Source organism: Podarcis gaigeae, assembly GCF_964106915.1.
Source record: "Podarcis gaigeae genome assembly, chromosome: 1".
In the NCBI taxonomy this organism is placed as follows: domain Eukaryota; kingdom Metazoa; phylum Chordata; class Lepidosauria; order Squamata; family Lacertidae; genus Podarcis; species Podarcis gaigeae.
The window spans coordinates 20,181,654-20,198,255 of record NC_139678.1 but is presented as its reverse complement, the minus strand read 5'-3'; the positions used below and the strand labels follow the sequence as shown (position 1 = coordinate 20,198,255).

The window sequence follows — 16,602 nt, the reverse complement described above, 5'->3', positions numbered from 1 at the left end:
ATTTAAACAAGAGTAGTTCATAGCCCAACAGTCACACAGCACATAGTTAATCTATGAATTTGCTCCCAGTAGAGGTCGTGATGGCCACCAAGTTGGATGGCTTCAAGAGGATTATACCAGTTCATGGAGACTAACACTATCAGTGGCTACTTCTTCTGTCTTTACTGGCAGCCAGCATTCTAGGTTACCGCAATTGAATCTCTTTTATGCTCTTCCTTAAATCATTCTATCATGCATTGATGTTTTTATCTCAATGGAAATACTGTACCCAAAAACCTATCGTTTATGCTCTTTAGGGTACTGGGTTTCGAGTACATTTCCTCTACTCCTTTTCATTATACACTGTAAACATTTTCCTGCTAGGAAGGTAAACCCCATAACCCTCTGAAATCAGTGACCTAATTATGTATGACAGTCATTAGCCCAGTGGAACAGCAGCCTGCCTGAGAGCATCTGTTTGAGAAAGCCCTGTGTTGCCGTTTTACTCTGATGCATTTGAAATGCAAATCGCAGCGCTAATTAGACAGGCTTTCCGCATCGAACCACATAGCTCTTTTCTCTTGAAGCTTGTATGCAACTGTCAGGCAGGCTTCAGAAGAGTTTTTTTTGGGGGGGGGGTTCGCCTGTCGCTGTCCGCAGCATTCTCGTTTTCCCAAATGTGCAAGACCGTTTCTTATGAGGGAAGTGATCTGAGGATGCATCTCTGTAACCTTGCATGCTCACAGAGCCACTCCCATTTCTTGGGGCCCTAATCCCCAAATCCTTCCATGCAACTGTGGGGTGTGGTAGTCCATGAAGCCACAGTCAACTGAGCCTGTGTGCATAAATATTGTTAAAATAGCCGCTCTCTTAGAACAGCCTCCTGGCTACAATAGTCACCATACGCCTCCTTGAATAAAAGACATCTTTCATTGCCTGTAGGGAAAGTGCTCTCTCTGCTGGGCTTCATCTGTCAACAATGGAGGTAGAGGATCTCTTCAAGTAAAGACTCCTAAACCAACTTAGTTGTATCATTTAAGCTCTACCGAATGTTTGGGGAAGGGGGTCAGCAAACCTTTTCAGCTGGGGGCCAGTCCACTGTCCCTCAGACTTTGTGGGGGGGGTCGGGCTATATTGGGGGGGCGGGGAGAACGAATTCCTATGTCCCACAATTAACCCAGAGATGCATTTTAAATAAAAGCACACATCCTGTTCATATAAAAACACCAGGCAGGCCCCACAAATAACCCAGAGATTCATTTTAAATAAAAGGACACATTCTACTCATGTAAAAACATGCTGATTCCCAGACCGTCCATGGGCTGGATTTAGAAGGCAATTGGGCCGCATCCGGCCCCCGGACCTTGGTTTCCGTACCCGTGGTTTGGGAGAACGGGAGCTCTGAGGCAAGGGGGCAGTCTTGTGGGGAGGAAAGCTTATCAATGGCCCACATCAGCAAAAAGAGGTCAAAAGAGGTTACAGATTCAGTGTAGTGGTGAGAGTGTTGGACTAGGACTTGGGAGGCTAAGGTTCAAATCCCCACTCAGAAATGATACTCTCACTGGCTGATCTTGGTCCTCAGCCTAACCTACTTACAGGGTTGTTGTGGGGAACAAATGAGGGAGAGAACCACCTTGAGCTCAATAAAGAAAAAGATGGAATGTACCGTATTTTTCGCTGTATAAGACGCACTTTTCCCCTCTTAAAAATTAAGGGGAAATGTGTGTGCGTATTATGGAGCGAATGTAGGCGGGAGGCTCTCCTCAGCGCTCCCTTTAAAGAGCCGCATACACACTCCGCATGCTCTTTAAAGGGAGCGCGGCTCTTAGGGGAGCCTTAGCCACACGCAGCCCATCCTGGGCAGGGGATGAAGGCACCCCTTGCCCGGGAGAGGCTGAGTGTGTCTATCCATAAGCCAGGACAGCCAGCGGGATTACTGCGCTGCGATCCCGCTGGCTGTACAGGCTTCTTGCTTGGCCGCACACAGCCTCCCCAGCCCAGGAATGGCTGCGCACGGCTATCCCATAAGCCAGGACAGTCACCAGGATTGCTGCGCAGCAATCCCACTTGCTGTCCTGGCTTCTGGGATTCAGAATCTATTTTTTCTTGTTTTCATCTTCCAGAAACTAGGTGCGTCTTATGGTCTGGTGCGTCTTGTAGAGCAAAAAATACGGTAAATGCAATACATAAGTAATAAATAATTTTGTGTATCAGTCAAAAATTTCTTTTTGCCTGTACTCAAACCATTGATATATCCCATCCAATCAGGCTGTCAGAGCTGCTTGTTTGTCTGTTTTAAGCATTTTATTTTACATGTGCTTATCCATCAATACGGCTCTCGGAGAAGCTTGCATAAGATCAATAAAAACCAGACAGCCTTTGCCCACTGGCTTGCACCATAAAAGACACCATACAAAGGGGAAAATGGAGAGAGAAAGTAAACAAGGAAAATCAGGCACTAGTTCTCGAAAGTCCTAAAATAAGCGACTGGAATAGAAACAATTCAAGGAGAAAGGCCTAATGGAGCTCATCTCTCAGTAGAAAGTCAAGATACGGTGCTATGTGTGGCCCTGATCCAATTCAAAGATGTTACAGGCATCAAGCCTCAACTCAGGAGGTGAGGGGAAGACCCCATCTGCCGAATCACCCCGATTTACCTTGTTACCCAGTCACCACAAAGAGTCAATTCATACCTTGAATCAATTATTGCTTCAAGTTATTTCAAGGAAGAATGCCATGAGTAGCATTCAACTAAGTCTTGCTCAGAGAAGGCCCTTTGAAATGAATGAACATGGCTTAAGTTAGGTTTGTTCGTTTCAGCGGGTCTATTCAAGAGTAAAAGGTACTTGAATAGCACCTCATGGAATCACATTTTCTCTCTCTCTTAAAACTGAGATCATGAAGAAACATGCATATGTTGTGAGGCCCTAGAATTAATTGGCTCACCAATGCACAGCGGCAGTAATTCGATTAATAGCAAATGCTCTCAGAAAAGATTACTGAAAGGCACAGATTGAGTCATAGGTTGGGCTGGTTATTTTTCAGACTGAATTTTCAGCACTGTGAATAAAATAACCAACAATGTAAACTTAATGTGCCCCATGCATTTTTGTTTTTAAAAAGAAATATTTACATTAACCGCACAAAATGTTAATTGCACACACATAAACAGTGCAAGGGCGAGTTTACTCAGCCTTCTTTCCAGGCAAATGTTGCAAAACTAAACAGATCTCTTACGATTTTTCTCTGAGGCTCTGGTTGAAGGGAAAAGCTTCCCATATGGTTCCTGTATTACATCTCAGAGCTGGCTTTTAATTCTTCTTCTTTACAGCAGAGCTTAACACTTTATCAGTTTATTTGCAAAGATTTCAGGATGCAGTGCTCGCCAGAGGAGTACTTTGCTTATGTGTGGTAATGGTAACGGAACAGAGCTTGGTTTCTTGGTTCCCTGGCTTTTGTTTAATAAAAAAAATCATGTTTCTGCTTCTCAAACAGAAGGCAGGGATTAACACATGTGACCAGCTTCTGCTTTTGGTCTAAAATGGAAGGGATTAAGAACATCAGGCCAATGGCACACCTAGACCACCATCCTGTTCTCACAGTGGCAAAATGGGCAAGCAGGGTCTGTGTGCAGCAACACTCTTCCCATTTGTGCTTCCCAGAAAGTGGTATTCAGAAGCGTTCTGCCTTCCAAAGAAGAGGAAAAACATGGCAAACATGGCTAGTAGCTGTTGATGGCCTAGCTATGATGACTTTGTGTCTGAGGCAGTGCCAGTTGCTGGAAACCACAAGTAGGAAAAGCACTGTTGCACTGATGTCCTGATTCTTGCAGGCCTGCCGTCTCATAGGCCTCTGCAGGATGTGAAGACATACTAACTTTTGCCTGTCCTGAATCTTCCAAAATTCAGCTTCACTGGATGACCTCTAGTTCCTATAATATGAGAGAGGGAGGAAAAGACTTTTCCCTTTTCTAAAGTTAACAATTCAGAACGCCATAGCTTTTCTAACATTCATTAATTTTACAATATTTCTGTAAATAATCTTTAAATTTCTTCCAATCTTCTTCCGCCGACTCTTTTCCCTGGTCTCGGATTCTGCCAGTCATTTCTGCCAATCCCATGTACTCGATCATCTTCATCTGCCATTCCTCCAGAGTGGGTAAATCTTGTGTCTTCCAGTATTTTGCGATGAGAATTCTTGCTGCTGTTGTCGCATACATAAAGAAAGTTCTATCCTTCTTTAGTACCAATTGGCCAACCATGCCTAGGAGGGTTTCAATAGATCTCTAATATTTATATACAATATTAATTATATTAATGTTTAATTGTTTTTAATTATTTTTATTCACCTTGTTTTTAGCTGTTCCTATTTTACCTGTAAGCCACCTTGAGTCCCTGTCAGGGGGAAAGGCTGGGTGTAAATAAATAAATAAGAATAAGAATAATTAGGAATGTATGAGGGTTATATCTCTATGCTGCACTGTGGTTCTTAGCTAGTGGGTCTGACAACAGTCCAAAATAGCAAACAGGATGTTTGACTGAATGGATCTTTAATGTCATCTCTACATTCTTCTGCTTATTGTGTTGCAGCAGTGATATAAACCTCATAGTACTGTTAAATCTCAAATCACAGTCCAACATCTAAAACTTTAATGAACATCCAGTTATCTCACATTAAGGCACTTCGCTAAGTTTCACTGCAGAAGGCATGTTGATATTCTTAGGGGGATATACAAGCCTTGGGCTGGTTCATTCTGTCTGGAGATGCCATTCTATAGAGGCACGTTGAGATGTATTTACTAAACTGAGTAGAGTCACTGCTGCAGGTAATGGCAGAAAATGCTTCATTCTCAACACCTGACAGTCAGCCACCTTGGGGATGCAATCGTAAATATACCTATTTAGAGACAGGTCACTGCCCACATCAAACTGTAAGCCCAATGGCAATACTAGAATGTGAGTTGTCCCTGACAGCAGGACTCTCAAAGGAGGTGTGTGTTGTTGTTTTTTGCTCTCTGTTTAAGATAAACAAAATGGGAAAAAAGAAAATGCCCACCTCCATTTCATAGTTTTTAAGGGTTTTCGAATATATAAAGTGGGGAGGGACACAGGGATATATTTACCTTCTGCAAAGTACTTTTAAATAATGTGTGTGTGTGTTGACTTTTTATTTAACATTCTGTTCCCATCCCGTATTCATTTCACAATGATATGGGAGGTAATTACAAGAGCAATGTGAGGTAATTAATTTTGTATATTTCAAAAATGGATATTCCATTGCTGTTTCCAAGGTCTGCTTTCTGTTATTTTGATTTAATTCGACAATTAACCAGCAATGCAAGGTCATGGATGGAAGCGTGCAAACTCAGTTTGCCATCAACCTTTCTGTATCACTCGTTTGGACTGCTAAATTAAGATAGACCAGAATTGCTCCAGGGATGAAGCCTTAAGGGTGTCTTGGAAGGGACTATGTGAAAATATCCTTCTGGAGTCCAGAGGCAGGGTGTGGAGAGATGAAACTCTGTTTTGCAGATCCTCTCCCCCAATTAGATAGCTGGGTACTCTTCACCATTACGTAGCATGTTGTCCAAACAAATGTTGTGTGTCTAAGTAGAATCACCACTGATTCCTTTGTACAGTAAATTTAATTGATTGACAAGCTGGAACGTGTGCAGAGGAGAGCGACCAAGATGATCAAGGGTCTGGAAACCAAGCCTTCTGGGGAATGTTTGAGGGAACAGGGTATGCTTAGCTTGGATAAGAGGAGACTGAGAGATGATATGATAGCCATCTTCAAATATCTCAAGGGCTGTCACATGGAAGATGGAGTGAGCTTGTTTTCTCCTGTTCTGGAGGATAGAACTCAAACCAGTGGCTTCAAGTTACAAAAAAAGGAGATTCCAGCTAAAAACCAGACAGAACCTCCTGACAGGAAGAGCTGTTTGACCATGGAATGGACTCCCTCGGGAGGTTGTGGACTCTCCTTCCTTGGAGGTTTTTAAGCAGAGCTTGGCTGGCATTCTGTCCTGGATGCAACCGCCTCAGGCGGTAGAATCCACGGGGGCAGCAGGTCCCGATGTCAATCTTTCTTCCTCTCTTGTTCCTGATGTAGATTTCCCCCCTCACTCCTTCTTCCCAGGCAGGGAGTGGGGTTCTGCTTTGGGGTCTGCCTCGGGTGCCGAAATGTCTTGTGCCGGCTCTGCCCCCTACATTGCAGAAATCACAGCTGATCAGGGTAGATATGTAAGGGTCTGATACCAGGGAATGTGGGCAGTACTGACTTAGATGGACTAATCAATCTGATTTATTATAAAGCAACTTCCTAGGTTCTGAAAGGGTGGCTGGGGCGGGTGGAGGACGTACATATTTGTTGATGCATGTTGCTGTAGATTCCTCCCTCCCCCCCCCCCCATTTTAGGTTTGATGTTACATTAGTTATGGAACAAGACTTCTTCTTTATTGGCCCTGATCCAGGAAGCCCCTTTAAACACATGCAAGAGACTGTACACAAGCAATGCAGCTTACAACACATTCATGAACAGTAGTTCCTTATATAGTAGCACAAACTGCCCTCCCCCAAAAGGAATATTAAAAATATTTGCACTGCATCATGCAGTGAGGAGGGGCACTGTTGTCTGAAAATATATATATCATGCAGCACTGGTTTTTAATCTGCTAACAGATTACACCCACGTTTTCTGGAATTGTCCCTTCTTTTTTTTAGAAATTCTGTTTCTGAAATAATTTCAGAAATGTTAGGCTCCTTTTGGATATGAGTTCCTAAGATATTTCTGCTTGGATACTTAAAAGGTGTTATCATAGACAGTGATCAAGGGGTGATAATCAATTTGATTACTGCAGCAAAAATAATAATTGCTAAGAATTGAGGGAGGGAGCTTTTTCTCTCTCACTACTTTTGAGTGGGTCGAGAAGATTTGGAATATGGTAAAAATGAATGAGCAAACTCATTATAGGAGAGTACAAGCAGAATTAACCAAATAAATATATTTGGGGAGCTCAGGGAGGGCAGAAACCTCCCATAGAACAGAAGGGCAAAAGCTGCTTGGTATTGCTTTTCAGTGTATGGAGAAATTGCATTTTTTATATATATACTGGAATAGCAAGTACAATGATAATATACAGCCTTATGATGCTCTCCATTCATCATAATGTGGGGGGTTTCTAGTTGGAAATTTTATTACTGTATTTTAAACTTTCTGGTTCTGGCTGTTTTTTGCAAACTATAACAATAAACATTACACCACAGCATTTACAAAATGTAACAAACTTATTATTAGTATTAATAAGGGACATATCCTCCACAACTCTTTCAACATTTTATTTTATTTTTCTTTTAGGTACAGGATTCCCCCCTCCCCAAAAATCCAGCTCCACTATATATGGGATTAAAAAGCAAATAATTTTATAAGTTATCAAAACCAACAAATTTATGATTAGTAGCCTGGTTCTTTAACTAATTTAGCACACAAATATAAGCATTTTAAAGCATGAAACATTTCACATCTATCTGTTTTTTTGCATCCTATTGTTATTTAGAACAAAGACTATGAGCAAAAGGGGAAATTGGTGCAGATAAATATTAATTTTATGATGAATTAAAATTCAAACTTGAACCTACTTAGTGTGTTGGTAGTCTTGTTTGTTTTACTTTATATAATTTCATTATTATATTTATCTTTCAGTTTTCTCTCTCTTTCTTATATTTTGAATGGCAAGCTATATAACGCATGGAGTTGTATCAGGCTGAATTTACTGACTGCATCCTGCTATTTGGGGCACTTATTTTTATTTTCAATAAATAAAACATTTTTGTACTTGACCTTTAACACTGATTTTTATCCATAGCAAAGAGATTTCCTTTGTGAGCAAGCTCACTTTCACATATACATTTCAAGGCATAAATGTGAAGGTTGCTGAGGCGAAGGGGGCCAGGAGGGGCAATATAAAATTTTTATCACTTAGCAGAACATTGAACCAGTGGGAACTGCACACTCATTCTGAATCTCGATTGTCTGAGGAAAATCTACATTATTCCATGTAAGAATTATTAGTTATATAGGTGTCAAATGTGCTAGCTTTTGGGGGGGAGGATCACAGCATACTTTTTTTCATTATTGCATACTAATGATAAATATTTATGATGTTGGGCCTCTCTCATTTAAACAATGGTGTGAAGAGATGCTGAGCCACAAGGTCAGAATACATGGCACATGTGCAGTCGAGTGCTTTCTGAATTCAATAATTGCTTCCATAGCAATAAGTGCTTCATTAGAAATAATTTATTCTTCTCTCAAAAAGCCTTCCTTTCCTTAATATGAGCAACTGCCATACCTTAAACCTTCTTTTCCTTTACATCTCTTCTGCAAAGTATTGATGTCCTGCAAGAAATGCATCTTCTCCTGGCTCCTAAAACAACAATCCTTTGCAGGGCCGGCCCTCCCATTGGGCAGAATAAAGCGGCTGCCTCAGGCAGCAGTTGCAGGGGGGCAGGGAGTGATGCAAGGTGTTGGAGGACAGAGAACTGTGTGTCAGGCAGCTTGCCCTGTGCCCCCTCAACTGAACTGCTGGCCTCCATTGTGGTATAGGAAACCACCAGCGTTCAAGTTCGATTCAGGGGGCATCATCTGAGAACCTTTTCCACTTTGATCCATGTTTATTTTGAATTTCTTAATTAAAAGATGTTGGGTGGAGAGATCTGGAACTGACACCCCCCCCCCAAAAAAAAAAGGTCTGGGTTGTTAGCAATCTGATCTTTTAGAGTTTCTTCCCCTTTTCAGTCTTTCCTTTTTATTTCCCAATAATCTGTTGCTGAAAACAGATGTGGTCTGTTTATACAACTTAGTCCTGGGCCAAGATCAGTTGGAATGGATTCTAGCATCCTTTTAAGCATACGAGGTACTTAATCTTCTCCCAGAGTTCACAAATACTTGCATGACCTTGAGATAATCTTGACATGTACAAGATGGTGAGTAGAAAGATGGAAATGTAGGGAACTTATAAAGCAGGTCCGACTATTTTCCGTATAGCCCCATATTGATAACTTTGAGTTGCAGTGGCTGTCCACTACCTGAAGCAGAGGTCTTTCACATTGCTTGCCACCTGACCCAGTTTTAAACTGGAGATCTGGGGGATTGAACCTGTGACCTTCTGGATGCAAAGACAAAGCTCTACCGCTGAGCTGTGATGCCCCCCACCCTCATGCTTTGGTTCCCCTCTTACTGAAAGACATTGATGAGAGATTTTCCTGTTGAGTCCGGCTGCTTCTAGACCATCACACTATAATTCATTCATACAAAGTGGAGTTGATGGTCTTGCACAACAAAGCCACTTTCAAAAGAAGTGGGGGTTTTGTGGCAAGGAAAGTGACAGGAAAATGCATTGGATAATGGCAGTGTTGGGCGACATCCTAAAACCACCATCCAAACAAGATGAATGCTCAATAAACAAGACAATCTGGCAGAGCCCTCTGTTGGATACTGCGATCGGAAACCTAAAGATTGCTTTAAACCACATCGTTCCGTTTTCCCGCAGTTAGTATATGTTTGTGCCAAACAAAATCAATTTCCACAAGCATCATTTCATTTGTTTCCTGAGCTTTTTCTAGGGATCTTTTTTGTGAATACAGAAAACATAGACTAAAACACCCCTTTTCAAGCTCTTTTCCTAAATGTCTTGTAAAGGGCTTGACACTGATCTCTTAAGATTTTCTGCCAACCCTGGGGAAAGTAAGGCACCAAGGGTACAATTTAAATGGAAAGATGATGTATTGTGGGGCTTTGCTACAAATAGCACATTGCCCAATTATAAGAATAATCTTCTCCAAAGCTTGCCTAGTAGAGACATGTTAGAAACCCAATCGGTCCCCTTAGCTATTTGGCTATCTGAGCTTAGGGCCAGCTCTGATGTGTCTTTCTTCACTGATAAAGGCTCTCAAACCACTAGACTTTGAGAGCTTTCTGTAACAATGATTCACATGGACAATTAAGAAGAATAATTCCCCCAGCTTCCCCCAAAGGAAGACAACTCTGGGTTTTCCCAGTTGCTCATTTGAAAAGATCTGCTTCTCTTACACATTTTCCTTTTGTGCTCGCTTCTTCAAATCACACAGTACTACAGAAGATTTTTAAGTATACAGTGGTACCTCAGGTTACAAACACCTCAGGTTACAAACACTTCGTGTTACAGACTCCGCTAACCCGGAAGTAGTACCTCGGGCTAAGAACTTTACCTCAGGATGAGAACAGAAATCATGTGGCAGCGGGAGGCCCCATTCGTTAAAGTGGTACCTCAGGTTAAGAATGGTTTCAGGTTAAGAACGGACCTCCGGAACGAATTAAGTTCCTAACCAGAGGTACCACTGTACTGGTATTAGACACCTAGGGAGTATTCAACTAAATAACGGTGCAAGTGGAACATTTATTGCAGTGGGACTTGGTCCCCATCCCTCAGTCTCTGTGTGTCCTGAATCTGCTCCAGAGAATTGGGGTAACCCCTAGAACAGATTTAGGGGGTGCACAGGGAAGAATAAGAGGGAGGGACTTTCCATCTTCATGCTGTGATGAATCCCATCCCTATTAAAATTCTTTAGGTGTGACATTTTGGGTTTAAAAACACAATATGCAGCAGAAGTCCACAGTAAGTTATAACATCCAAGTGAACATAGAGGTATTAAAAAACCACACTAAGAAAACAAAATAAAATCTCGAGCTGAGAATGTACTAACATAACTAACAAAATACAGAAGTTAACACTACCATGAAAGCTGGGAGAACAGAAAAGGCTTCGCTTGATGCCTAAACGACAACAATGTAGGTACTCCTAAGCCACTTTCCCTTGGGTGAGTGTTTCATAACCAGGGCACTACCCAGCAAGAATGAATGTAATATGAGCCTACTGGATTAGGGCCAGTGGCTCATCTAGTCAAGCATCCTGCTATTGCTGTGGTCAACCAGATGCATATGTGAAGTCTTCAAGTAGCACCTGAGCACAGCAGCACTCCTCCTGACTCTCTTGGTTTCCAGTAACTAGCATTCACAAGCTTACAGAACACCACTGAGAAATGTTCTCTTTCTCAAAGCCACCCTCAACTTCTGATGAAGAAGACACTCAGATGAGGGGCTCCATTGCCAAGGGTATCATCATATGGGAGGAGACATTCCCTTAGGTACTGAGGTGCCAAGCAATGTGGTATCCCATCCTTTTTCAGACAGCTCAGGGTGGCAAAGATGGAGGGTACTGTTCTAGTTTTATCCATGCAGCAATCCTCTCTGAGGTAGATTCTGTTAACTCAGTGAGTTTTATGGCTTAGCAGCCCTTCAAGTTGAAGACTCGTCTCTTTAAAATAGGACATGAGGGCACCCCTGTGCAATCTCTTAAAGTTTCTTAAAATTCTCTTAAATGATGGGTCTTGTCATATCAGGTGGTTAACTTTGTCTTAATTGACTTCAGAATTTGTGGGGAATGGTGATGGCAGAGGCTGCCTGTCATAGGAACTTCAAGCCCAGCTGTTAGCTTTCATAGCAGAATTTGTCCGGGGCTCCAGACAAGCTCTGAATTAGAATTTAAATTCATCTGAAGGAAAAGACTCTTAATTCCCACCCCCTAAAGTACTAGTTTCTTGCCTGGGATCAAGAAGGCATTTGGACATGCTGAATTGTGTGTCCACTTGAATACATTTTCCATCTGGGCGTTTTCCCCTCCCACCAATAAACTATGTAAGATACTATGGTAGAAGCTTGAAATCCCATAACAAATATTTATCTTGGACAAGGCCTGTTTACTGAAATGGTCATTCTGGAAGAATGACTCCTGAACTGATGTCATACAGAGTAGGTCTATCCTTTACTGAGGATAGAATCACCAGCCTGGGACATCAGGCCTTCAGAAACCAGGACTAATGGGCTAAATTAGCCACTTGCTAGCCCTCTCTCCCTCACTTCCTTCCACTAACTACTGTTACCTCGCCATACTGTCCAACCTTTTCTGACACAAAACTGGGAAGTGCAGTTTCCGGAATGTGCTCGTAGCAAGTTACGAGACCCATGCTTCACTTTCACCACAAAGGAAACACTTTTTCGGGGCAAAAGCACATGAGACCGCAGCACCCAAAATGGCCACCAAGATCTCGTGTGAAAAAATGGGATACCCCATTTTTTTCCAGGGCTCTTTGAAGGTATGCCTCACTTCATGCCCCTCTACTATAACACATTTGAAACCCATCATCTGCATGTTAGGAGTCCTTTTGGAACACCACGTAACAGTCCATAAAGAGGCAGGCCCTGCTAAATTCTGTGCACTGTGGTCTCACTTGAAGGAACAGAACCAGAAGCACATGCGGTTTTCTTACCCTGTGCACTGTGGTCTCACTTGAAGGCACAGAACCAGAAGCACATGCGGTTTTCTTACCCTCAACAAGAAATGCTAGTGTAAAGTCACTGCAAAACAGAAACACCCATAGCATTTATTTTTCATGAAAACCTCTCTTGCACCTCTCTTAAAAGTATATTTTTCCAATCCTCACCATTATATCACCAGATATTGCTGGACTCCACCACAAACAGCAGTTGTAGTCCAACGGCACCTGGAGGACAGCAAACAAGTATCTATTTATGGACCTCTTCCTCCATTTCTTGACCCTAATGTTCTAAATTCTTCTTCCCCAGCTTCCAGTTATGGGAGGAGCCTTCATGGATTCGCCCAACGAGGACTTTAGTACGGAATACTCCTTGTTTAATTCCTCCGCCAACGTCCACGCAGCTGCTTCGATGCCGAACCAGCCTGAAGATGCCTCCCGTTCTTCAAACGACGCCATTTTGTTATGGATTGCAATTATAGCCACAATTGGAAACATAGTTGTTGTTGGAGTTGTGTATGCCTTCACGTTCTGAGAAGAAAGGACAACAGCTCGAGGAGGTGGACAGTTGCTGTTCCATCAGCGCAGAGTGTGTGTATGTATGTAGATATATATATGCGCACATGCCTATATACAAATGTAAATCTTTTAAAATATTTGTAGGTAGACCCTTGTTAGCTAAGAACAAGCTTAACCAATAGGTGACCAAAAGATAAATGGGGGGGGGGAGCCACCCTTGAAGTCCTTTGTAAGTGATGTGGGGAGGAAGCATAATCAATTAAATGTAAAGTTTAACATGAAAAGCCAGTGAATTTATACTTTGTCAGATCATTGGTCCATCTAGATTGCTATTGTCTTACTGACTCAGCAGATCTCCAGGATTTCAGATAGAGGGTCTTTTCCCCATCTCCTATCTGGAGATGTCAGGGATTGATCCTGAGACCTGAATGCAAAGCAGAGGCTTCATGACTGAGCTACGGCCTTTCCCCATAATGCAAACTGCAACGCACACAAAAGAAAAGGCAGGTTTGCTCACCAAGGGCTCTGATGCTTGCTGGCTAGTGAATTTGTTGCTTATCTCATTTCTCTATGGTTTTAAATATCTAATTACTCCTGAATTGGAGCTTTGTACATGAATACCTGCCTCCTCAGGTTCTGCAGCTATATCTTTCCTTGCCCTCCGTAGGCACTGGACAAGTAGACATGCAGAACTGGTTTGAATTTTTATTTTAAAATGGCAGGAAGTTTCTGGCAAGGCAGCATGTGGAGAGTACCCCTTTTTTTGTTGTCCATTACAAAGGCACATTGAAATATTTCAGTTGGTTTTGTAGATATGGTTACTTTCCTAGCAGTTCGTCCTGCCGGTGAAAGAAAACGACTCAGGTGTCTAGAAAGTTGTACAATCCAGTTGCAGAAATCTGAAAACCCTGGGTCTGGAAGGATCTGATAATGAAATAGAGGCTTGCAACAATATTGATTGAACTTTGTATTGATCTTGGTTACGTGGGGAAACATAATGGTGACAGCCCCAAAGCCACTCTCTCATGCACAGAGAGAGATTCTGATGTCTTCTTCTAACTCAGCTGCATTGACCAAAGTCTGTGATGGTCTAGAACAGAATGAGATGTTATTGTGTGTCTGTGGCTCAGAAACCAATGCCACTCTTTCACCAGGTCCATAGAGATACTCGTATAAAAACTCATGTCAAAGGGAATTAGGAGAAGGCCTTTTTTTTTTTTTTTTTTTTTGCTGTTGTTCTAAACCAGGGATAGAGAACCTATTCTTGTGGCTCCAGTTTCCAGGAGACCCAGCCAGCATGGGCAATAGACAGGGATGATGGGAGTTGTAGTCCAGCACCATATAGAGGGCTCCAGTTGTCCACTCACTGCTCTACACTCACTGCCGTGGTTGCCACCTGCTACTTCTCCTCTGAGTCATCATTGCTCCCACCGGCTTGCTTGCCAGACACAGTCAAAGAGCAATCAGACAGTGATATCTGGTTATCAGCATCACTACTGCAGCACACAGAGATCCAAAGGGAGTGGTGTATTGGCCAATGGAGATGTCACCGATCTGTTACCATTCCTTTTGTAGGGTCCCTGCCTCCAGTGTCCTAGAGTCACCCAGTCAGTGTGAAAGGGGAGCTTTTGTAGCCTCTGTATGCTCTCAAGCTAAGCATTTAGGGACACCAAGAACACAAGGTGCTTCAGTTTCAGGAGAATGTTGTGAAATGGAACTTCATGGAGAGAAAAAACACACAACTCAAGTCACTCTGAGAGAAGATACTGGAACACTCCAAATCATTTCCCTGTGGACATGCATAGAAAATGGTAGTTCTAAAAAATTAATATTATAGAAGGTTATATAATTGTAGAAGGGATATAGCTGGGGGGGCATGGCTAGGACTAGCAGGAAGGGACCTGCACTTCTAAATTTGTCACTACACTCCTGGCCAAAGGTTCTCCATCCCAGTTCCAAGCCATCGTTTGTACTTCTTATATGTCTTCTACCTCTTCCCATTCCCAAAGCCCACTCCACATTTCAGACCTTATGGGATTATTCCTCAAGAGCGTCTGTATTATTTTTCTGGCCAACTTTCTGGTTCTGCACCCTTGAGTGGCTGTTGTTATGAGCAGGTTAATGAGCATTCTCCCTGCATTAGCAACATGGCTTCAGTTAGCATGTCATATAAAAAGATAATCATGACAAATGCTATGAAAGTGCACTTTGTGTTTTTATTTATTATCATTTTTTGCAGTCGAATATTTCAGTGTTTCCAAAAGTGGATGTAGAAATCTTGGTGAACATTTCCTGTGTTGCATTTGAAAATTCTGTGAAGAATAAGCTATTAATAAGCAACGGCCTGATTCTCGAGATCATTGCACTGTGGTTGTTTCACAGAAGGAAGAGTCAGAGGCTGCAATTCTGTGCACATATCTTACTGGGAGAAAGCCCCATGGTGAGAAAAATGCTCATAGGACTAGACTGGGAAACTTCTGTCATAAATAACTGCAGAGATAAAGATGGAGGATGCAGTTAAACCTCTAAAAATGATGGAAGAGGTATCAGTAGAAGGAAAATATCAGTATGGCTAGTGAATATTTATAGGCATCGTCTAACTCCCCCTCCCCCCATTTATACAACAGGCATACCTTTCAGACAATTGACTAGCAATACATCTTTTCTTGCCTTATCGTTATTTTCCATCAAGTCATCAGTCATCATTTGTTCAAGCAGCACCTTTGCAAAGCTAAGCAGGGTCTGGTCTGGTTTCAAATTGGATGGGAGACCGAGTGTTGAGATTCCTTCATTGCAGGAAATAGGACTAGATGACCCTCATGATCCCTTCCAACTCTACAATTCTGTGAGTCTACTGCTCAAACCCAAATTTCCCCAGTTCACCCCTCCCCCGTCAGTTCCCATTCCAAACCACTAATGAAAACTAAATGACTTTAGTTTCACGCTCCTGAGTGCTTTTTTTGTTTTGTTGCAAGCCTATTGCTAGGTTCATGATTAGATTGATTAGATATTCATAGGAGTTTCAGCAGCTCTGGCACATTTTTGCAGCGAAAACAAACTTTGCACCCTCAATAAGAGAGAAAACCATTTCACCATGGTTACACACAATTGTACTTATTTTATTTTATTTTTACCCAGTGGGCTCCCTGTGCTGCTTGATGAATTTGCTGATAACAATGCTTCGCTTCAGCTAATTTGTGGGTTTTAATCTAAGTGCAATTAACAGCGTTTGTGTTTGTTTGCCGACGGACTAGACCAAATTTTAAAAGAACATTCAGCCTTGGAAAAAAAGAGCAGACTAAAACAAATTGTGGAGAAAAGAACCAGGCTGTCTTTTTAAAGAGCGAGAGATGTAATTGCATTGCATGAGTGTACTGTTTTCAGAAAACAAGGCAGAGAAGTAGTTCTCCCCACCCCATATTTTCCATATTCACGGTTTGATAATATTATTAGTAATGGTCTCACATAACTCGATTACTGATTTAAGACCAAACTGCTGCTTCCCACAAGAGGCAGTGAGGGCCGTCCACATGAATGGCTTAACAATTAGACAAATTGAGGAAAAGGCTATCAAAGGGTTATATCTGACTAAATTCTACTCAGAGGAGAATTGTTGAAATTAATGGACTTAGGAAGGGACAAATAAAATTAACCATCCTAGTTCAGTGATTTGTTGTGTGTTTTCCCCTCCTATGAATGCTTCCTCTGCGGTATCCTAGAGATATTCAAGAT

At 42.1% G+C, this 16,602-nt stretch overlaps 1 protein-coding gene across 1 annotated transcript in view; it reads left to right on the top strand.

The window, feature by feature from the left end:
* The window catches only part of LOC310852001 (uncharacterized protein C14orf132), a 34,143-nt gene extending 17,965 nt beyond the window's left edge, over positions 1–16,178 (top strand). The window contains exon 2 of the mRNA XM_083754704.1: positions 12,662–16,178. Within this exon, the coding sequence (XP_083610830.1) occupies positions 12,662–12,886 (225 nt within the window). The 3' untranslated portion in view covers positions 12,887–16,178. The remainder of the gene's footprint in view (positions 1–12,661) is intronic.
* The last annotated feature ends 424 nt before the right edge of the window (positions 16,179–16,602 follow it).